This window comes from Amia ocellicauda, chromosome 3, assembly GCF_036373705.1.
Source record: "Amia ocellicauda isolate fAmiCal2 chromosome 3, fAmiCal2.hap1, whole genome shotgun sequence".
Taxonomy (NCBI): Eukaryota; Metazoa; Chordata; class Actinopteri; order Amiiformes; family Amiidae; genus Amia; species Amia ocellicauda.
The window spans coordinates 20106796-20130459 of record NC_089852.1 but is presented as its reverse complement, the minus strand read 5'-3'; the positions used below and the strand labels follow the sequence as shown (position 1 = coordinate 20130459).

The following is a 23664-nucleotide window of genomic DNA, read 5'->3' as shown; positions in this document are numbered from 1 at the left end:
AAGATTATTATTTAAAATCACCATTTGTTTTCTTGCCAATCTGCAAATTTGGAATGTGCGATTGCTGTTCACTCTGGCTCACTGCTGCACCCTCCTCCACCACTCCACAACACAGTCGAGTCATCCAGTTCTTTCCACATTGATCCCAGCGACAAAGATTGAGCTATGGTGTACAGAAGGAAGATTGATGCCGTTTTCAATAATGCCACCCCGAGCATTGGTCTAACCACAACACTCGAGTTTCTGGGATTCCCAATTGGTTCACAAAGCAGAATGATGTGTGTGTGAGTGCATCAGCTACATCATTTGCCATTGCTGTTTAAACTTGTTATTGTTATTGCTGGTTATTATGTGCTAACTAATTATCCCTGCAAGAGTAAGTTCTGAATGGGACTGTCCCAGCTTAGAGGTACAGGGGAAAATAGCTTCAAATGGACAGTGTGGCTCAGCTTCTTGCAGCGCAGGTTTAGCCCTATAGTCCTATCATGCATGGTTTCTAGTCTAGATTGTCACATTTGACCATAACCAAAATTCCATTTGGGGATTCCTCTGTTTGAAAAACTATTACACCTCCTCTAGCTGACTTGGTGCCAGTGAGAACTTTTTGTTGTTTCTTTTTTTTAATATGACTCCTGGGATAAGGGCATATTATTTTACCCATTTATTATATTACAATTATTATAATATTCTCATGATACCTCTATGCAGGGGGGTGCTCAGTGTAATATGCCAAGATTGTTTAAACTGTTGTAAAATGCATTATTGTACAGTGCCTCGAGGATGTTAGCTATACGATATAATAAACAGATTAACAGATTTGAATTGAAAAACTAAAGGAAAGAAAACCAGAAAAATACAGTAATTATAAATTGCACATGTCATATTCCAGGACCACCTGAGGTATGACCTGGGTCTGTTCCAATTTGAAATTAAATATCTCTTTAATCTTTAACTCAACACTTCCATTGGCAAAGAAACTTCAAACGATTACAATAGCAGCTGCCCTGTTCACTCTTAGCTGTATGAAACCTAGTCTGAAACCTCCAGCCTTGTTCTTCAGCACACAACATACAAACACTTTAAAGATACTATTGGCAGGGATCACCCCCCAGGGAGTATCTTTCACGCTGAATTAATCAGTTAAATACAAAAGAACTCCTGTTGTCGTCCCCGTCCCCCCGCACAACCTCAGCCCCTTAAAAATGCTCAGCAACGAATTGCCGGAATCACTTGAATTGGAAACATCATTGATTTTATTGCCCCACTTGTCTTCCTTAATCGAGTTTTCTACCACTTGCCTTTCTTAATCACGCAGCATTTTATTACCATTGTTACTATTATTATCATTATGGCTGCTTTTATGTTGTTTCCTTCCTTGCTTGTTTGTTTTTCAATTAGCTTCAGTGGGTATCTGTGCCTACATTTTATCATATACCCTCTCGTAAATTTAAAAATGGCAGCATTAATTATGTTTACTGTCAGTTTTAATATGGGAAAGGCATATAAGACTCTTTCTCTCCCTCATTTTCTGAAAACTATGTAAAAATAGGAACCTTCCTTATTTTTTTCTCTCATTTTATTCCCATTGTATTTCTGTATTCACAGATGTTGTCCAGTGTCTTTTTGGATATACGCTCAAAGAGATGTCATGTTAATATGCAAACTTTTTCCTTACTTGAAATGGAATAAGCACTGGTTTCTGTGAACTGTATACTACATGCATGAGAGTAGTGTCCATTGGCTCCAACTGGGAATTGTCACAATAGCCATCACTTAGACAGCATTAGTTCAAATCTGGCCTGTCATAGCCGATCTTGACTGAAATTCCCATTGGTAAATTTTGATGGTTTTGCCCCAGTTTGCCACACAATTACAACAACTATGGCGGCTTACCAAGCACCTGTGAGCTGCGTCAGTTCTCCATACACTGCTGTGGCTCTACTGTTTACACTGTGTACTCACAGTTGAAAAATGGAGGTGAATGGATTGACAGGACCATATTTCTAAGGCTTTATCTCTACAATGGTAGTAGCATAAGGGTTGTAATTAGGAACATAGTTAATTAACAACTGGGAGGAAATAACATACCCCATAGAATGCCACAATGGAATTCTGAATATAGTGCATACTTTTTTAAAATATCCTGCTTATTCTATTTTTATTTTTCCAATGCAAAACAAAGTAATTTTTTTATTTATTTATTGGTTTTGTTGTGTCTCTCCTGCCCTTCCCTTGCTTGATTGTCATGTGCTTGCAGCAGATTTGCAACCCTGACCTTCTGTGGGACCTAGATAGAGGGTGAGGGGATGCCCTGGGTGGTGTGGGGCCAATCTGGCAGTGAGTTAGATAAACATTGTGGTGGGGGGAGGCATGCGAGGCACAGTTCGGCAAGCTCTTCATCCGTTGAGTGATTATTGCTCACTGGCATTCAGCGCTGCAGCTCCCATGCTGGAGTGAGCCCAGACACTGAGCAACTGCAGGCAACAATCTGGCCTGGATAGGAGGCTGTGCACAGACAGACAGAGCTCCCTGCCATCGCACAGCCACACAGACCCTCAGTGGGAAAGTGTATATATGTACAGGATTCTTAAAAAGTCCATTGCACTATTGAAACTGACAGAGCAAGTGTAAAGAAATGTGGTTACAAACAGTCCCAAGCGAAACAATGTGTCATTGCATTGTCCTCTCATGCACAGCTTACACAGCTTGCACATGCATCCTTTCAGACATGCAAGCCATCATGGACACATACGATGGTCACTCAAATCCCCCCTTTGGTGTCTACTGTCACCATCCACGTCAACACATTTCCATGGCCCATTTTTATATGGACATAATAGAATCACTCCACAGTGCTCTGTTTTCACAGTTGTTTCAACACGTCAACTCACTTTCTAAGCACTTAGGATCAGCCCATTGCTTTTGGTCTAGTGTTTCATCCATCCAGAGGAGATGGTGAATTGGAGTCTGTACATATACATCCACTATAATGTCAAGCCAATCCTGTGTGTTGTTGCTGATCGCGCTGGCCTCCCTGCAGACAGAAGCATGCACCTCAGGAGATATTGTAATTCAGCACTCACCACCGAGTGCAGTGGGTTTCGGGTAGTTAACATTTTAGTATTCAGCTGCAATTACCAGCCGGCATAATGCCTGAAATTACCCCCGGAACGCTAATGAAGGAGCTTCTTAAAATGTTTTTCTAGCGGATAATGAGAGATCTCTGTTTATTTAATTTTTGGGGGATTTTGTTGTTGTTGTTGTCTTTGTCGCTTCAAGTTTAGAGCTATAGTAGGGGGCTTATATTAAAAGGATGGAGTGTGGTGGTGGGGGAGGTTGGTACCGACGACGGGAGAATCTTAAGCACGGCTCAGAAAGCGTTGCTGTTACACAGACCAGCACTACAGTTTTAAAAGGTAGTTATGTAGATAAAGAGCGGCCCTTGCTGCCCGCCACAATCATATAATTATACTGTAGGTTTCTCTCTCCTGTGTCAGCGTTCTTATCAGGCCGCAGCAGGCTCCCACCGGCAGGCTGCCCGGCATTGTTTCTTGTCTGACGAGAGCCCCGCTTTGGAATGTAAATCACATGTAGCCAACCGGCGCTGTGATAATGGACGACATATCCCCCTAGAATTAACATCTGCGTTTCATTGTGCAGGGTTATAAATTCCCTTGGAAGAGCACATCCCCATCGCAGGCTGTGCGTCTCGCATCCTGGAGAAGGCTTATCGGCAGGGGCAACAGCAGTCTTTATTTATTTATTTGTTTGTTTGTTTATTTTTTATCGTGTTACTTTAAATTGCTAGTGGCTGCAGGTCACTGACTCTGTTACAGCCATTATGGGCCATCAATCCGTTTATATATATATATTTTTTTTATGCCCCATATGTATAAAATCTCAACATCATATTTCAGTGGCTTCCGAGTGCTCAGGGCACAGGGTGGGCCACTCGCTGGCTCCAGTCTGGGTTGTGTCATTACCAGGATTCTTTAAAGGGCAGGGTGCAGAATCAACCGAATACGGCCGAGGCTGGCTGGGCTCCAAGTCATCCAGGCTCTTCTCTAATTTCTGCACAACAGTTCCTCCCTGGATCCTTGTGACCAGGCAGAGTCAACACTAAGATCTGAATCAGTCCCTCTTGTGGCTGATGCTTTTGATTGTGCTGTGGACTCAAACTGAGAACAGATCCCAATGACTTGGGCAGCAGTGTGGAGTAATGGTTAGGGCTCTGGACTCCTGAGCGCAGGCACATTGGTTCAGTCCCAGGTTGGGGACACTGCTGTATAAAGTAAAAAAAAAAAAAAAAAAAAATTGGATAAGGTATATAATTATAATAACAGAGACCTCTCCCCTGTCAACACTAGGGTTCTAATGGCAACCCAAATAGATCAAAGAGTACATAAAAGGAAAATATGGAACTGGCTTTGCCTTGGTTTTTATTAAGATCTATTGAATGTCAGTGTTGCCCAGGAGCTAACTGTACACCGATGACAATATCTTCTATTTAAAAATGCCAGATCAATGTCACATGTGCTTCCATCGTTTCTCGTTCACTTGGCTCCCTGTTCACTTGTGTGTGAAAGTGTCTTTTACTGTTACAGCACTCTCCCATCACTGTTCAGCATCTGAATACATGTGCTTACAATGAGTGACGACATTGAACTTTGCATTTTTCCCTGCCCAGTAGCATCATGATACACAGCCTTGTGGGCCAGCATCCTTATGATTGGAAATACCAAAGTACTCCATATAAACCCAGACCTGATGTCATTGTGTCCTGCTGCAGTTTAACATGTTGTAACAGAAGTATGTTACCGACACACAAAGGGAAATTAGAAATAAGACCAGGAGCCCAGGGTGTTAATGCTAATACCATCTTTTTTGAAAGGCTAAATTATGCTGTTAATTTCTCCTGACTAGGACTGTGGTTCAAAAGCTTCAGCATGAGAAGTAGACTTGGCTAAGGTAACAAACTATCCAATTGTCAAACCCGGCACTCTAAAAAACTATGAAGACATGCTGACCCCCTAGTGTTCTTCAAGGAACCGCTTGAAACGTTTCTTGGAACAGTAGGTGTGACACTGACAGATACAATGCTCCTTACAGCAGACAGTGTTGCTAATACTTACAAACTTTTTGTTTTGTTCGTTTCCTGTTTCTCCACCACAGAACCAAGCAGAGGCTCATTACAAAGGACACAAACATGCCCGCAAGCTGAAAGCCATGGAGACCCAAAAGAACAAACAGAGGAACACAGGAGCTGCAGTGGCCACTGGGAGGGAGAGAGAACGGGAGAGGGAGAGGGAGAGGGAAAAAGAGCGAGAGAGGGAGAGGGAGAGGGAGAGGGAGAGGGAGAGGGAGAAGGCTGTGCTGGCCGAGCCTCTGCCGTCGCTCATGGAGGGCAGTCTTCTGGAAGGCCCGAGTAAGTATCCTGATTTGGTGGAAGAGCAATTCAGTATGGTACTAGAGAGCCCAGTGCAGCAGACTGTCTGTAAAGCAGCAGCTTCATTCCTGGGGTAGGTTAGGATAGTACTGAGTTCAGCTGTTGGGACACAACCACAGGTGGAGTAAACACAAGGAGGTACTGCTGCTTTCCATTACTAGAGACGTCCATCCCAGAACTCAACCCATGGAAACCGGTATCACACTTATCAACAATGTACTAGTGTTACTTCTTCTTCATCTTTTCCTTCTCCTTCATTTCCTTTTCTAATATCTTTAAACTCTGATATTCTAGTAAAGGGATATTCTCTACAGTGGCGATAGGAAGTGCTCACCCCACTTTTTCACATGTTGTTGTGTTACATATTTCTGTCTTATTTTGATTTTTGTCCCCTTGATTTACACAACCTACTCCACACTTTCAATGTGTGAATTAATAGGGGGTGAGAAAAATCTATCTCCTTTGCTATGGCACTCTTAAATAAGCTCAGGTGCAACCAATTGCCTTCAGTTTTCAAACATTAAGTTGAATGTAGTGCAAAAAAAACCTAAGACTGGGACAGAGTTTCACCTTTCAGCAGAACAATGACCCCCCAGCCAAAGCGACACTGAAGTGGCTTATAAACAAGAAAGTGAATGTCATAGAGTGGCCCAGTCAAAGTCCAGATTTGAATCTGATTGAGAATCTGTGGCAAGACTTGAAGACAACAATACCCATCCAACTTGACAGAGCTTGAACAGTTTTGCCAGGAACAATGCACAAATATTGCACTCTCCAAATGTGCAAACCTGGTAGAGACTTACCCCAAAAGACTCACAGCTGTAATTGCTGCCAATGTCGGTTCTACCAAGTATTGACTCAGGGGGCTGAATACTTCCCTACCCAAGACAATCCAATTTTTTTACCTGTTGTTTTACAATACAAATGATCTTGCCTCTTCAAAGTGTTTAGTAGGTTGTGTAAATCAAAGGAATACAAATCCTATTTAAGTGCATCAAAATGTCAGGTCTTGCTGATCTGTATTCTAGAATAATCACAGATCAGTTGCCCACTCACTGTGCTAGAGCTTCACAGAGCCGGACTGTTCACTCAGACGTCTTTAAACGGGTCTCAGTGTAGCCTCATGTCTTCTAGATCTTACAGTTGTCCACTGAACATGCTGCCACACTGCGTCATTCAGCTCAATCTAGATCTCTGATCGCACATTTGACAAGGGAGTTTCAAGCCCAGCCTTTGTCATTACTAGCCTGATTAGCCATTACTCAGTCACTCCCAGATTGTTCCTGGTGTGCCGCTCCTCCCTGATTAATGAGCTGGGCTGCACCACTTCAGAAACATAAACCAGCAGAGTACACACACACAACTGTGTTCGCTCCCTGTGTGTTGAACTGCAACCAGCTATTGCAGCTTATGTACTGCCGTCATCCCTCACCATTTCTCCTCTGTCCTCTCCGCTGACAGCCAGTGAGCGCCACAGCAAGAGCCTCATCCCTGGAGGTGTCTTTGCCCTGCCACAGGGGTGCTTTTTGTTATTAAAAGGAAAAAAGAGGAATAAAGACAGCCTGTATCCAGTCTGTCTTCCTTTCTTTCGTTCTTTTTATTTTTCTTTCCTCACGGGCACATTGTGAAGGATTAGGCCGGGAGGGGATTGAGCACTGGCAGAGCGACAGCCCCAATCCCTCAAAGAGCCACCAGAACAGATCACCTGCTCTCAGGGAGGATCATTTCAGCTGAGAATGAATTGGGGAGAATAAAAGAGAGAGCGAGTGATAGTGCTGTGTGTTCATTGTTGCAAACAGGAGACAGATAGCAGTGTCTGTCGCGCAGGAGAGGGACTGACCCTGGCCCTCACCTCCTTAGACCTTTAACTTCACTGGCACTGCATGATGTGTACCCCAGTGTGTGTGGCTTATAATAATAATAATCCTTATACTTATATAGCCCTTTTCTATCTAAGACACTCAAAGTGCTTAACATGTTAGGGGGTCCCATCTCCACCACCACCAATGTATAGCACCCACCTGGATGATGTGACAGCAGCCATAGTGTGCCAGTACGCTCACCACACATCAGCTAATCAGTGGGGAGTTGTCTACAGACATATGTTTGAATATTTCAGTGTAGGAAAATTGTAAATCAACAGGACTTGTCTGGTTTGATCAATCAAGCTTGTAAGAAGAGAATCTGAAGATTTTATAACTTGGATTGTTTTGGAAAGGTAAAATGATCTCATCAAAGGACACAAAAGAAATCTGGAGCAGTTGCATTAGCAACATATTCGAAAAACAACTGGAAGAGATGTTATTTCAAGAATCTGACAGCGCAGAGGATATTGTCATCAGACTAGAATCGGCTACCTGAGGAGCTGATACCCAGCTGGATTCTTAAGTACATTATTACTTCATTATAATGTTTGTAAATCGTGGAATATCAATAGGACTACCTGTGGGATAACCCACATAAACTCATGCCAACCTAACAGATAGATGCGTAGATGCATAGATTGATATAGATTGATATATAGTAGTGCTCTAAAGATGATGCATTTATTAAAATGCAGACGATTTTTAAAGTGAATCGTTGAAATGTAATTGTAATGTAATTGACTGACAGCATTTATGGATAGGAACTTTATGACAACAGAAGTTTGCTGTTTTCTTTTCCAATGACTTATCCACTGGCAGATAATCAGTATATATGTGTGTGTGTGTGTGTGTGTGTGTGTGTGTGTGTAAATATATAAATGAGGCTGAGGAATTAAGTGGTAGAGAGGTCTTATGGATTTAAGAAGTAATGGCAGCAACTGCAGTGCGATTTAAACTCTGCCTGACTTTCTTCCCCCTATAAAATCAGAATGGAAAGTTGACAAAAGCTGGCACAAAAAGAGACTTCCACAGCAAATCTCATTTTATATTCTTTAGTGAAACCCATCTGAAAGGATTGTGGGGACTGAGAGAAAGAGTGAAGGATGGATGGGGGGGTGGGGGGGGCAGATAAGCCACAGCTCATTTTATGTTCCGAATAATTTTACAGTTCCAAGGCAATTTCATGACAAGGAATGATCCTTAATAAACTCACTTGTGCAATTCATCTAATGTGAAATTGAAATGCATCAGAGCAGGCAAGTCACACTATCTGACAATGTAGCTTTGTAATGTGATAATGCCCAGAATTAACGCTGTATGAAATTAGCTGCATTTGTACCCCATATTAACAATATGCAAGCTGGCCTGGGATTAACAATGAGCAGCGAGCATACAGCCGCACAATATACGCTTACTGCTATAAATAGCCGGCCACTCTACGTCTTCAAGCCTGGAAACTGGGCTTTGCTTCCATTGTTGTTTCGCTGTGGATGAGAACTATGAGGCTGTATTTTATCTGCAGCTGAAGATACTAAAAAAGAACCATTTAAACTGAGCTGTTAAAGACTGCTATTTCACCAGGAAATTTCTATAAATGAGACTCGGAACAGAAATACAGGTGGTAATTTCAGCTGAGTCCAGTGCACAGTGCTGCAGTGTAGTGGAGTGTGGGGCCGAACAATGTGGTGCCCTGCTGTATAGTGTAGCACAGGTGCCATTTAGGTGGATAGTGAGTGAGTATGATGTGGGTCAGATTGACAAACAGCACAGCAGACCGCAGTCATAGTGAGCAAAGAATCTTTGCTCACGACAGCTTTGTCAGTTAGCTTTTTTCAGAGGAAAAAAAGGCATGCTTTACCTCATGCCTCCTGAAGAAGCATGGGAAACATTTGGGGGTAAACAAGAGGAAGGAATAAGTGGAGCCTCTGAATTTAGAGGTGGGGGGAAATAATACGAAAAAGATATATACTTTAGAAGCTGTTCTTCAGAAACCATGAGCTCACAGCTGCACCTGGTTGTGCTGGAAGGAAGGCTGGTACAGAGCAGGACAAGGCCCAGTCAGCCTGGCAGGGCAGGATAGTCTTATGTCTCCAGGGGCCTAACTCAGACTCAGCCAGGGTCATGGGAAAGGGTCGTGGGAGGGAGAGTGTGAAACATTGCCACAGCAACTTTCACTCATTCTTGCTTCACTCATTTTCTATCTTTGCATTTACATTAGTCCTTGTTCTTTTTTTGGCCCCTTTTTTCCTTTTTCTTTTTTTTGTGATGGCATGGGAATTATTCAGAAGTTTAATAACCCGAGCCATTGATTTTTCCCTATTTGAAATCTGAGGCTCGGAGCAGCGGGCTGGAAAATAGATCAGATCAGAGGACGCTTGGTGAGTGCATAATAACGGCACGCTTCCTTACTCTGTAATCGGAGATAATATTAGTGTTAAATTAATGAGAGCGAATGTTCAGTCTCAATGTGTTCGATGTATCTGGTGCGCTTTTAATTAAGCTAAGGTGCCTGGCTTGCTGTGCTTTAAAGGTTTCTCATGAATTATTCTGCATCAAGTCATGTAGAACCAAAGGAGGTGGTCCAAGTATTATCTGCTATTCATGTAAACCCTGTGACTGTCACCTTTCAGAAATTAAAGCCAGCAATACGGTAAGAAATTCACAGTATTATTCAGTATAGTAATAATAATAATAATAATAATAATAATAATAATAATAATAATAATAATAATAATATATTGCTTTTTCTTTCCAAGGGTCCTGAATACATTTTTAAAGTGGAGGCGGGGTTGGAGAGAGTTTTTCCACTAACTTTTTTATTATTAAAAGAAACAAAAATCTTATAAGAATACATATTTAGTTAAACTGCAAACATTAAATTAATGCATATTAAAGTAATTTTGATGATTCACAACTGTACGTTGACATAAAAAAAATCTGTCATATGTTCCAGGTACTATATATTCAACTAGTTTGTGCAAGGCAAAAGTGTTTAAAATAGTTACAATAACAATGGATAGCTCATTGGTATATTTGATACATAAGTATAGTATAACTATAATTTAGTTCAAATCTGTATCCAAAAATAGGAGGCTGGTGGCTGTATTCTGTATTTCAGTAAATTCTGAATCCTTGTCTAGAAAAGCATAGGTTATGCCATAATAGGGGGTTCACTGTGCTTCCAATAAGTTCTTAGCTCTGAGGAGCAAAGTGAGTAATAATTTAGACTGTGGTTTATTAAATTGAAGAGTTGATGTGTCTCCTTGGATTGCAACATAAGGATTGTGTGTGATATTATAATATTTTGTAGCAGACTCCCTTATCTAGGGTGACTTACAATTGTTGCAATATATCTGAGGTTTTACAGGAGTAAACTAGGTACCTTGCTCAAGGGTACAACAGAGTGTCCCCTACCTGGGACTGAACCCACAACCCCAGGGACTGTGTTGCTCTCCCAGCTCAGGAGTACAGATCCCTGACCACCACTCCACTTGCTATGGTGATATGCAACTGTAAACTATTAGAGATGTCTATAAACTGCATCCAATAATCATGAAACTTGTTACAGCTGCATAACATATGTAGAAGTGTTTAATTTCTCCTCTATCTTAATCTCAGCTACACAGCAGATTGAGTAGGAAGATACTGAGCACATTAATCGAAGGTGTAATTTAGGGAGGCCAATTTGAGAATAGCAGTTAAGCCAGGGCACCAGATTTAGCATCCCCACTCATGAGGACAAGGGCTGTGTTTTCATGTGAGTTTCAGTCGTGCAAAATGTCGCACTTTAAGTGAGAAATTGAAATTTCAGGATGAATAACAACAGAAGGTTTCCATAGACATGTCCTTACCATTTTTGTCCACGTGTGCTTGCCGCATTTTTTAGGGACTGTGTTGCTCTCCAAGCTCAGTGGTTGCCATGTGGATTGCTCTAAGAATGCACTTTAAGCAGCGAAATCAAAATGCCATCACTGAACCAAGGCAAAAAAAAATTAAATTACATCCTCTAATATAATTATTGTGGAAGTAGGCACTGTTTAAAGCTTGTGTCTGTGTAACACGTGATAATTTAAATTACCTATTTAAATTTGGCCCTTGTAGCAGAACATTCTGTACAATTGAAACTCACTTGAAAAAGCGCCAGCCCTTTTACCCCAGCACTATACAAACAGGCCTACCTGACAACTGTAGTTTGCTGTTAATCAGTAATGCCATTTGTCTTGTTGTTTAAGGCTTATGCCAAACAAATGAAATGGACGGTGACGTGTCTTACAAATGTAAATCTGAGGTGAAGTATGAAATGGAGGAGCCTCAGGGAGCCACACAGTCACTGTTGAGCAGTGAGCTATCACTCACTGAAGAGAGAGGCCATCGGACTCCACGGTCACAGGAACCAAGCTGCTTTTGAAATGAAAGACAGGAATGTGTGCATTAACCATTGCACCTTGGCAGAGATCACTATTGGTTCTTAATTGCACTGCCCAGCTGACCACTGATCAGCTGTTCACAATTCCTGCCACCCATCAGACTAAGTGAACAGCTGATCAATTGAATTGCACATTAGAGTTTATCTATACAAAAGATGAACATTTTAACACAAAATTCATAGTGACTTTAACAAAAAATAAAAGAAACCAACCAAATGCCAACTGTAAATGATCAATGCAAATACACAGCTGTGCTCATGAGGACAGAGCAAAACTGGGGTGCTAATGCATACCTAAACAATTTAAGGTTTCGCTAATGTTTCCCTAATGCACTGCAGAGGTAAACCTTACAGGCTGTGTCTTTGGTCCCCCTTCTTGCCTCTGTGCCTGTACGTTTTCTCCACTGCTGTGACGAAAAACTCCTCTTTTGTTCATCCGCAGTGACCCACAGCTCCGGTGCCCCACTCACTTCACCCAGGGACTGGTTCCAGCACAGCTCACTGTTATTTACACTTAAATTAACACACCATTACAAGAACCTCCAGCTCATAGGAAAGAACTCATTGTCTGGGGGTCAGTGTCTCTGTAGAAGCAACGCCCTCGCTCTAAAAGCCATCCATACAAACTGAAAATGAGAAAACTGAGAAAATAAATTAATTAATTAAACTGGGGACATACTACACTCACCTAAAGGATTATTAGGAACACCATACTAATACTGTGTTTGACCCCCTTTCGCCTTCAGAACTGCCTTAATTCTACGTGGCATTGATTCAACAAGGTGCTGAAAGCATTCTTTAGAAATGTTGGCCCATATTGATAGGATAGCATCTTGCAGTTGATGGAGATTTGTGGGATGCACATCCAGGGCACGAAGCTCCCGTTCCACCACATCCCAAAGATGCTCTATTGGGTTGAGATCTGGTGACTGTGGGGGCCAGTTTAGTACAGTGAACTCATTGTCATGTTCAAGAAACCAATTTGAAATGATTCGACCTTTGTGACATGGTGCATTATCCTGCTGGAAGTAGCCATCAGAGGATGGGTACATGGTGGTCATAAAGGGATGGACATGGTCAGAAACAATGCTCAGGTAGGCCGTGGCATTTAAACGATGCCCAATTGGCACTAAGGGGCCTAAAGTGTGCCAAGAAAACATCCCCCACACCATTACACCACCACCACCAGCCTGCACAGTGGTAACAAGGCATGATGGATCCATGTTCTCATTCTGTTTACGCCAAATTCTGACTCTACCATCTGAATGTCTCAACAGAAATCGAGACTCATCAGACCAGGCAACATTTTTCCAGTCTTCAACTGTCCAATTTTGGTGAGCTTGTGCAAATTGTAGCCTCTTTTTCCTATTTGTAGTGGAGATGAGTGGTACCCGGTGGGGTCTTCTGCTGTTGTAGCCCATCCGCCTCAAGGTTGTACGTGTTGTGGCTTCACAAATGCTTTGCTGCATACCTCGGTTGTAACGAGTGGTTATTTCAGTCAAAGTTGCTCTTCTATCAGCTTGAATCAGTCGGCCCATTCTCCTCTGACCTCTAGCATCAACAAGGCATTTTCGCCCACAGGACTGCCACATACTGGATGTTTTTCCCTTTTCACACCATTCTTTGTAAACCCTAGAAATGGTTGTGCGTGAAAATCCCAGTAACTGAGCAGATTGTGAAATACTCAGACCGGCCCGTCTGGCACCAACAACCATGCCACGCTCAAAATTGCTTAAATCACCTTTCTTTCCCATTCAGACATTCAGTTTGGAGTTCAGGAGATTGTCTTGACCAGGACCACACCCCTAAATGCATTGAAGCAACTGCCATGTGATTGGTTGATTAGATAATTACATTAATGAGAAATTGAACAGGTGTTCCTAATAATCCTTTAGGTGAGTGTATAAAGCTGAATAATGTAGAATAAGCCTTTACCTTTGTAAAGAAAGCCCCTACCTCAGAAAGAAATAAAATCAATTGACCTCTATGGGTTTACTAATGTCAGAACGTGAGCATTAACCTTTACGATTGTGAAGTGTCGTCCTTTTTTGGACCAAATCCAATGGAAATGCAAGGTAGCAGAATGGCTAGTGGGGAGGGTCAATGCTCAATGCACTGGGGTTGCGAAAGCTCTCGTAACTGTGATTATTCTACTTTGAACTCGCATGGTCCATTGGGCCCTAGTTTCTGCAGTTATTTAGTTATTTACCGAGACAGGCAACCATGTGGGCAGTATGACTATGGTAGAGGGAAAGAAAAAATAAAGTACCAAAGATATAGCTATGTTTCCTGAACTTCAAGTTGTATTATTTTATACCAGTCATGATTCCAGGTTTTGATTCTGATGTCAAAGCTGAGAGTGTTTTACTTAAGATGCTAACATACTATATTCTAAATGTAGGCTACACAACATTATAATAATACCAACATAACTATAAAAAATCACTAAACATTACACTGCATACATTTAAAGGTTAAAGAAAATATCACAATGATAAACAGGTATAATCTAAACAGATGCATCTAAAGGAGGCAAAGTTATAATTATGATAAATAGGGGTGGCCAACCCTGGTCCTGGAAGGCCACAGCGCCTACAGATTTTTGTTTAATCCAGATCATTAGCTGCTTTAGTAAGGCAATTGTGAGTATTAGTTAGTCAAAATGTCTGTTTTCAGGATTTCCAGTTACTGGTGATTTAGAGAGGCCTGTAAAACTTGCAGGATTGTGGTCCTCTGTGGTGTTATGCAAACTGTAGTGCGACTTCTTGATTAGGGATGGTATTTTTAAAATAAGAGATGTCCAAGTGTTTTTTTAAGCACTACAAATAAGAGCTTAAGAGCTTTATCTTGTGGTTTTAGTAAAGTGGAATCTAACATTCGAATCTGCCATTCTGATCAGAAACACTGCCGCAAATAAACTTGTGTAATTAGGCCTTCAGTGTCAGTGATACTCTGCTACAGACTCCATGGCCTATGATCACAATGCCAACTTTGTACGTGCTTTTTTGTTTAGTTTTTTTCAGGAAAAAAAACCGTTTATAATTTCTATAACCTTGAGACCAACCCTTCTCTCCACATGAGAGAACTCCTGTGGTGCCTGAAGGTTCAGGGTTGTTAGCCATTTCATCCATATTAAATCCACAGATTGGTGTGCTAGATGGATGGTTTTCACAATGTTTGTATTGGAGGACAAGTTTTCTCTCATTGGGTTATGGTAGTGAGCCGAGTAATTGGTCATTCCAAATCGATGTAAAAAGTGAAGATTAAATGATAATATAAAAACATCATCATAATCATACTGATAAAACATCTTGCTAAAGTTTGATACATGCGTATCAGTTTGTGTTTGCTTTGAGGGTCAGTGAGTCACTACCATGTACCCTACCCCCCAGGTCTGCCCACAGAGCTGAAGACGGTGAAGATGGAAGAGGCCCCAGGAGGCTCGGTGATGTTGACACCCGTCTCTGAGGTGTCCTCCCTGGAGCTGCCAGCTATGGCGTCCCCCCAGGTGTCACCGTCCTCTCAGCAGTCTGAGAGCATATCAGAGGCTAGCACCACAGACCCGCCAGCACCCCACTCCCAGGGCACCAGCCAAGAGCCCCCCAAGAGCGAGACGGAGGGGGACAAGGACCCCAAGAAGAGCAAACAGCACCTGCATTGCCCCGTCTGCAAGGTGACCGTCAACTCTACATCCCAACTGGAGGCCCACAACAGCGGTATGTTGTTGGGGGGGAGGGGGCTGAGGATCTAGCCATCCAGCTATACCATAACAGGAAAGTAGGAGAGCAATATCAACACTGCGTAATTTGGGACGCAGTCCTATTGCAACAGTGCTGCATATTGACTGTTACATATAGTTGTAGATCCCTCATTTCAGACAGTGTAAATGACGTTACACACACCCTGACTTTTCTTGGTTCACTCAACAACTGGACTCTTTCATTTTCTATGATGTAGAGTAGTTTTCTAAATCAAGTAGAGATTTACAAACCATATTTTTTAAACTAAACGAATCACAGAATCCCACTGTTGCTGATGAAGGGTGTGAATACATTCAACGACCACCGTGTGGCCTGTATAAATGTCTTTATTAAAACTCTAGTACTGCTGCATTGCGTTTTAGGAAGTGAAGGATCTGTCAGTGTGCGAGTCACGTTGATTCAATAGGTTAGTCCACTGAGACCAGCTCCTTTCTGACCTCAGTGACTTGGCTTATTTATTTTTTTATTTTTTTAGTATGTGTATATTTGGGATGAGTGACTTTTGGACATTTTCAGTTATCAGTAATCAGCTGGAGATAACAGTGATAATCAGGATCATGGTCTGAATATCTTAAATATATCACAAGAAAATGAAGGTGATTAAAAATGCACAGTCTGTCACAATATTCATATTTATTGAATATCATGTTATTATTCTGGTTATTGTGCCTGTTACACATCTATTTTTTAAAAGTAAGAACAAGGTTATGAATCAAATAACTACATAATTAAGAGGTAATGTTTCATGTACAGTGAGGGAAAAAAGTATTTGATCCCCTGCTGATTTTGTACGTTTGCCCACTGACAAAGAAATGATCAGTCTATAATTTTAATGGTAGGTGTATTTTAACAGTGAGAGACAGAGTAACAAAAAAATCCAGAAAAACGCATTTCAAAAAAGTTATAAATTTGTTTGCATGTTAATGAGTGAAATAAGTATTTGATCCCCTATCAATCAGCAACATTTCTGGCTCCCAGGTGTCTTTTATACAGGTAACGAGCTGAGATTAGGAGCACTCTCTTAAAGGGAGTGCTCCTAATCTCAGATCGTTACCTGTATAAAAGACACCTGTCCACAGAAGCAATCAATCAACCAGATTCCAAACTCTCCACCATGGCCAAGACCAAAGAGCTGTCCAAGGATGTCAGGGACAAGATTGTAGACCTACACAAGGCTGGAATGGGCTACAAGACCATCGCCAAGCAGCTTGGTGAGAAGGTGACAACAGCTGGTGTGATTATTCGCAAATGGAAGAAACACAAAATAACTGTCAGTCTCCCTCGGTCTGGGGCTCCATGCAAGATCTCACCTCGTGGAGTTTCAACGATCATGAGAATGGTGAGGAATCAGCCCAGAACTACACGGGAGGATCTTGTTAATGATCTCAAGGCAGCTGAGACCATAGTCACCAAGAAAACAATTGGTAACGCACTACGCCATGAAGGACTGAAATCCTGCAGCGCCCGCAAGGTCCCCCTGCTCCAGAAAGCACATGTACAGGCCCGTCTGAAGTTTGCCAACATCTGAATGATTCAGAGGAGAACTGGGTGAAAGTGTTGTGGTCAGATGAGACCAAAATCGAGCTCTTTGGCATCAACTCAACTCGCCGTGTTTGGAGAAGGAGGAATGACCCCAAGAACACCATCCCCACCGTCAAACATGGAGGTGGAAACATTATGCTTTGGGGGTGTTTTTCTGCTAAGGGGACAGGACAACTGCACCGCATCAAAGGGACGATGGATGGGGCCATGTACCGTCAAATCTTGGGTGAGAACCTCCTTCCCTCGGCCAGGGCATTGAAAATGGGTCGTGGATGGGTATTCCAGCATGACAATGACCCAAAACACACAGCCAAGGCAACAAAGGAGTGGCTCAAGAAGAAGCACATTAAGGTCCTGGAGTGGCCTAGCCAGTCTCCAGACCTTAATCCCATAGAAAATCTGTGGAGGGAGCTGAAGGTTCGAGTTGCCAAATGTCAGCCTCAAAACCTTAATGACTTGGAGAGGATCTGCAAAGAGGAGTGGGACAAAATCCCTCCTGAGATGTGTGCAAACCTGGTGGCCAACTACAAGAAACGTCTGACCTCTGTGATTGCCAACAAGGGTTTTGCCACCAATTACTAAGTCGAAGGGGTCAAATACTTATTTCCCTCATTAACATGCAAATCCATGTATAACTTTTTTGAAATGCGTTTTTCTGGATTTTTTTGTTGTTATTCTGTCTCTCACTGTTAAAATACACCTACCATTAAAATTATAGACTGATCATTTATTTGTCAGTGGGCAAACATACAAAATCAGCAGGGGATCAAATACTTTTTTCCCTCACTGTATATCCAGTATATTAAAAATGAAAGGATCCTATTGTTTTTCACAAATGTTATGTAATGATTGCAATGGCAATTTCCAATACTATAGTTTTGATTGTAATATATTTGCAACACAGTACGTGATTATTATGACACTATTAATTATAAATGTATTGATTGTTTCAGATGTGCAACACAATATGCTGAAGCCAAAGCGCCCAAACCATTTAGCATACAGTTGGGTTTTTCTTTACCTCTTGTAATGTCCTTTGTTCAAATCGGACTTGCTGGTTGGTGCACAAGTTAAAACACTGACACATTGACGCTGTCCTGCAGGGGCCAAACACAAGCTGATGCTGGAGGGCCAGAGCAGCCAGCCCCGGCGCCGGAGCAAGGTGCTGTCGTCACGCGCAGCCTGCAAGACCAAGCGGCTAGGGAACAAGGGTAGTGTGGGCGTACAGAGCAAGGCCTTCCACTGCGAGGTCTGCGAGATCTACGTCAACTCCGAGACTCAGCTTAAACAGGTCAGCCACAGAGCCACCCGACACACCTCCTGCTGTCCCTCTACACATGGCTGTCAGGCCAACACCTCTGACTGCTAATCAGAGCAGTCCAACAAAACAGATTAAAGACCCTATCCTATTTTGCACTGTGCTCAACTAGACATTGAATGATCACATCAGGTATTCGCCAAATTTGAAATGTACCACAATAAAGCATAGCGGTGGCCATTCTGCAGTTGATATGTTTACTTAACGACTAGAAACGGATATTTCAAATCCCCCAGTCTTTTCTTATGAATAAATACATACAGAATGAATAGCATTGGGGATTTTAGCTTCTAGTTCAATGACCTGATTGATCCAGCAGAGGTCTTTGTGAGTTCAAAGTAATCAATGAAAACAATGTTTATTTTATTTCAGGCACCAAAAAATATTTTTTAAATAAAAAAAAAGAAAATTCAATCTGTAGGTAGTTAATACCTTAATTGTTCTTCATTATTAGAGGATATTTTATAATAGCATTTGGTCTATTGATCAATTCACAATTATTCTTTACAATCACTTCATTGGAGTGGCTTGATTGACTGCTTGAGGTGCCTGACAGCATCTGAAATCATTTTGTTAATTTCACAGGGTCTTAATCGCACCCGGTCTACGCTTGTTCTGTATTCGCTACTGTTTCGCATTCAGCTCCAGGAGAAACAAGTTTTGCAAAATGACGGGTGCAAATTTACATTTATTAAAGGTTTAAACCTGCTCTCCAAAATGCAAAATCAATTATTTGGGGAAGACAGCAACTAAGCAAAATATCACATTATTAGGCATGTAAGAATCCTTTAACAAAAATAAAATCTGAGACCCTGGCCGAACCTAATTTATAACTTTGACCTGCCTGTGGAGAGCAAATTACAGACTTATACTCCTGCATTTCAATTTACAAATAGTAGAAAGTGGTTTCTTAGATTAAATTAAATGGTGATTGAATAGCAGGTTGTAATTTGGTCTAGGACCCCATTCTGACTGCAGAGAATGATTATAAAAGAAAATAAACACCATATTTTGTATTATTATTTTTCTTTTGCATCTTCCCAATTTGGAATTGGCAATCAGTTCAGTTCACCAATACATGAATTAAAGGATGAAATAAGTCAGTTTTCCCTTTGAACTTTTAATTTTTACTTTAGAAAATGACAGCACATTCACAGAAATCGTTTGACAACCACGGGGAGCTGCTCTTCACGGTTAACAAAATTGTTTTTCTATTTCATTTAATGCCTGGACCTAGCAAGAATTAGAATTAGAATAACTGTTTAAAAAGAAGAAATAAAGCACTATATCTAAAGTAATTTGCAGTGAAGGCCAAAAGACTGTGTGCTCTCTAAAATTAAACCTCTAATAAAATCCCAACAAACTGCCTAGATGAGAAAGAAAGACACACACATACAGACCTTCACACACACAGACACACACACAGACCTTTACACACACACAGACCTACACATGAGTATATACAGACAAACACAAAAAGCTACTTGTAGACACATTCACACACATACTCAGATCTACAAACTGACGTGCACACGCACAGACCTACACAAAGACACACACTCACACAGAGAGAGACTGACAGAGAGACATACAAGACACACTCACACAAAGACACAGAACCTTCTGTATAAGATTACCTCTGCCATACGTGATCTAAGGCCCATCTCTCCTTCTCACACCAGCGCCTTTCCCCGCAGAGGCCCTTAAACTGTAATAAAACAGCCTCAAGCCTGCTTCACTTTAATGACATTTTATGCACTGTATCAGTTGGAACTGCATTTTTCTTCCTCGGTTCATCTCCAAAAGCTGAGAGAAAATTAACTTGGATAAGCTCATTAAGATGGGGGCGCGGGGGCAGTGTGGGGAGGTTATTGCCACGCTGATGAAGTAGCAGTGGTTAAATTCAAAGTACCGTTAATTTACAAAAGTTTAATTAACGCAACGCTTCTGAGCTGCTGCTTTGGTGTCTGGCTGGCAAATAGATTGTCACAAACAGAGCACCCCGGGCACGCAGGTGACACAGCGGTTTGAAAGCTTATTCTACACAGACGGCCTGTCTGCCTCTGCACTCCTGCCTGAAGACCAAAGGGAGCTCATAAGGCGAATGCAGTTTGCTCATAAGGAGCAGGGTTGTCACGGTGCCCCAAAGCAGCAGGGTCTCCCTGCTCAATAAATTAGCCATCTCAAGTACAGGGGTCATCTGATCACAATTATCATGCGTTTCAGTTACTTAGCAATTGATGGAAGGCAGTGATCGCTCCAGTCAACGTCCTGAATAGAGCTGCGTCAATCCCTGCAGGATTTTGATGATCACTTTTGAGTCCCCCTGCAGATCTGCTGGAAATGGCGGTCACATGAAGAATGAAGTCATTAAACAAAACCTGGGTGGAATATGAAAGCCACTCGAATCTTCTGCCACCAGACTGGCCGCCTCCGAAACGGAAGGTGGAGAGCAGGCGCAGAGTGAAGGGCACAGCTGGCTCATATTTCCCTGGTGTTTTTCTCTTGCAGCATATGAACAGCAGGAGGCACAAGGACAGGTTGGCAGGGAAGCCACCCAAGCCCAAGTTCACCCCCTACAACAAGAGCCAGCAGAACTCCATCTTAGCGGTGAGAGCCCTCGGGGGGAGAGGTTCTGGGATGGACTGAACAGAGCCCGAGGATTCAAATCCACATGGCTCCCAAGAGTCTGTAAATAAAGGGCTACGCATTCATGGGTGAACCCCTGGAAGTCCATTTCCAGTCTAGAATCATCCTTAAGCTTCACTCCTGGTTAGTGTGGTTCAGTGAAGCGAGAATCCAAGTTATTGATAGCTTTTAAGTTGCCTTGATAAAATATTTGTTTAACATATGGATTCACTGGATATTATTGGGCTTTTCTGTGCTCTGTGCCCTTACAAAACAAACACATGATTACATGATTTCAGAGTGACACAATACCAAACACAAAGCATAGCATGCCCCAACACACCAGTATGACTTGGCTTTGTGCATCATGCAGGGTTCGATACAGATCGATATTGTTGTCCAATCACATTTTTATGTCTCAAACATGAATGACCAATTTCAGTAAATAACACAATGAACATGCAGGGGTCCGTGATAGGGCTTTAAAGAAAAAGCTGCAATATGCAGAACAGTGCACTCTAGTCTGGCACTGTGTTTTGTTCAGGGCTAGATTTAAATATGCTGAATTTCTTAGCCCCGACTCATGTACTCTGTCTCTGTCTCTATCTTCTCTCTCTCTCTCTCTCTCTCTCTCTCTCTCTCTCTCTCTCTCTCTCTCTCTCTCTCTCTGAAGAATGTGAGGTGGAGTGGGTATGCGGGGGGAGCCGTATCAGCCATGAAGAAGGTATTCAGCCGCTGCAACCTGACATCTCTCTCCTCTCAGGTGAGTACGGCGCCCCCAGGAGAAACAGGAGAGAAATGCAGGGGAGCCGTTCATTTAGCTGCACAGTCATAGAGAATCCATTGGAAAAAGACAGCACAGTTCTGCACCCATGTATACTTGAGGATTGTGACACCAGGAGGGAGGGAGACATGCGATGGTCCGATAAGCAACCAATATGGTTTTGAGGGACTTCAGTCAGGGTAATCAGTTGCCTGAGTCCACCCTGCAGAACCATAGCTCTGCTGTTCAAGCTGGGGACCCACTGTGAGATAGAAGCAGGTTGGCCTGACAGTCTACAGCTCACCCCAGCCCCACAAGGCCTGATAGCATTGAGCCAGGGGCTGATTAACAAATTGTGATTGGGAGGGTTTAAAAATATAATAAATTAATCCAAAATCAATCAATCAATCACAACAGGCAGCCACCTTTACAGGGACAGCTGTCTGTCATGGTTCTGTTCATGCCGACTGCTGCCCAGAAATCTAAATTCAAAGGCAAAGGGCAAGCCAGGCTCTGTGATCTGCAGTCTGGGAATTTAGACAAGGCCCCTGTGTTAGATTAAAAATAACTGCCTGTAAAAACGGGTGAAAAAACACTCGGCCACACACAAGATTCGTATTTATGCAGCTGCTGGTGAAACATACCGTCCCCAAGCTGTAAGAATACTTGTCTGGGATATTTAAAGCTGCTGTGGGAGGCTGGCTTTAGTTTCTGCTTTATATGGCTTCTGATTTCCCCCCTTTTTGGTAGCCACTCTCAGACACAGTCAAAGTAAGATGGATAACCCCCCCAAAATCAGTTTCACAGTCCTGATTGATAAACAGGCTTTTACCAGCATTATTGAGAACCTCTTAGTTGCACCTTTAACATGTTCTTATTAACATGAGCATCAGACATGGGGGGCAGTTGTGTCAGTTCATTTGTAAGTGATGTAATTGAACAATCACAGTTCAGTTACAGTCCCTGTACACACCAGAGTTGTGCTTATGATTTTGTTAAACACATGATCAGCTTTCATGTCATTGTAATTCTACTGCATTACTGTAATGGAACAAAATATCACTGTAATTGAGGGGGTTCCTGTAGAGAGTCATGGCTTAGTAATGGGGCCCCCCTGCCAGGAGGCTGTGGAAGCCCTGCCTCATCACACGCACTCTCAGTTTATTTCTCACTTGCCTCCTGAGTGCCTCCTGACTTTGGTTCAATATGATGCAATTCTCTGTTCTTTCTGAAAAATCTGATTACAGATTCTGATAAAAGCAGTTTGTGCGCAGACCTCACAGTTATTTAAATAAAGAGAAATTAAATTATGATAACTCCTATGATATTATCTCTGCATGGTATTCAGATGTCATTAAAAGGTGATAATTGGATTGTTATGTTGCTCATATGGCAGATCACCTTTGTTTTTTTATATTAAAAGTGTCTGTCTTTTAAGATGTTTATTTCGTTGTAGTGTTTTAGGTATGTTGTGCCTCTCTTCCAATAATATCTTCTGTGGCACATTGTGGGGCATGAGATGAGCCTGTTTTGGGGTCACGGCTCTGAATTGCAGTTTCTCGGTGTCGTTTGCAGTTGCCAGGCAGTCTCGGTGTCAGTAATCGGTCCGTGTTGGTATTCCAGGGGGGGGTCTCAAACCGTTCAGGGTCCGAAGCTGGGTGGTTGGTTAGTACACTTATTCTCTTTGTTTCTCTCATTTGCTACGCTTAAAAACACTCCTATTCGCCCCCCACGTGTTTACCCTCAGGTACTTTGCCCTGAGCGCCATAGACCGTTTTATGCAGGTCTCGGGATGAGCTGCAGGTGTGCTCACCCGGCTTAGGCTGACAGGTGATTGATAGGGAGTTTTCCATGTTATATACCCCAAAGAAGGAGAGGAGGAGGAGGCACCATGTCCTGAAATATTCCCCACTGT

General features: G+C 42.2%; 1 protein-coding gene across 3 annotated transcripts in view; it reads left to right on the top strand.

The window, feature by feature from the left end:
- znf385c (zinc finger protein 385C) overlaps nucleotides 1–23664 on the top strand; it is a 230355-nt gene that overhangs the window by 198001 nt on the left and 8690 nt on the right. For 2 of the 3 annotated variants that reach the window (XM_066698414.1, XM_066698415.1), the window contains 5 exons: nucleotides 5173–5425; nucleotides 15130–15453; nucleotides 18144–18331; nucleotides 20870–20968; nucleotides 21660–21749. In XM_066698414.1, the coding sequence (XP_066554511.1) occupies nucleotides 5173–5425; nucleotides 15130–15453; nucleotides 18144–18331; nucleotides 20870–20968; nucleotides 21660–21749 (954 nt within the window). Of the gene's footprint in view, nucleotides 1–5172; nucleotides 5426–15129; nucleotides 15454–18143; nucleotides 18332–20869; nucleotides 20969–21659; nucleotides 21750–23324; nucleotides 23415–23664 lie in introns of all 3 variants that reach the window. The other variant, XM_066698413.1, reaches the window with a different exon arrangement.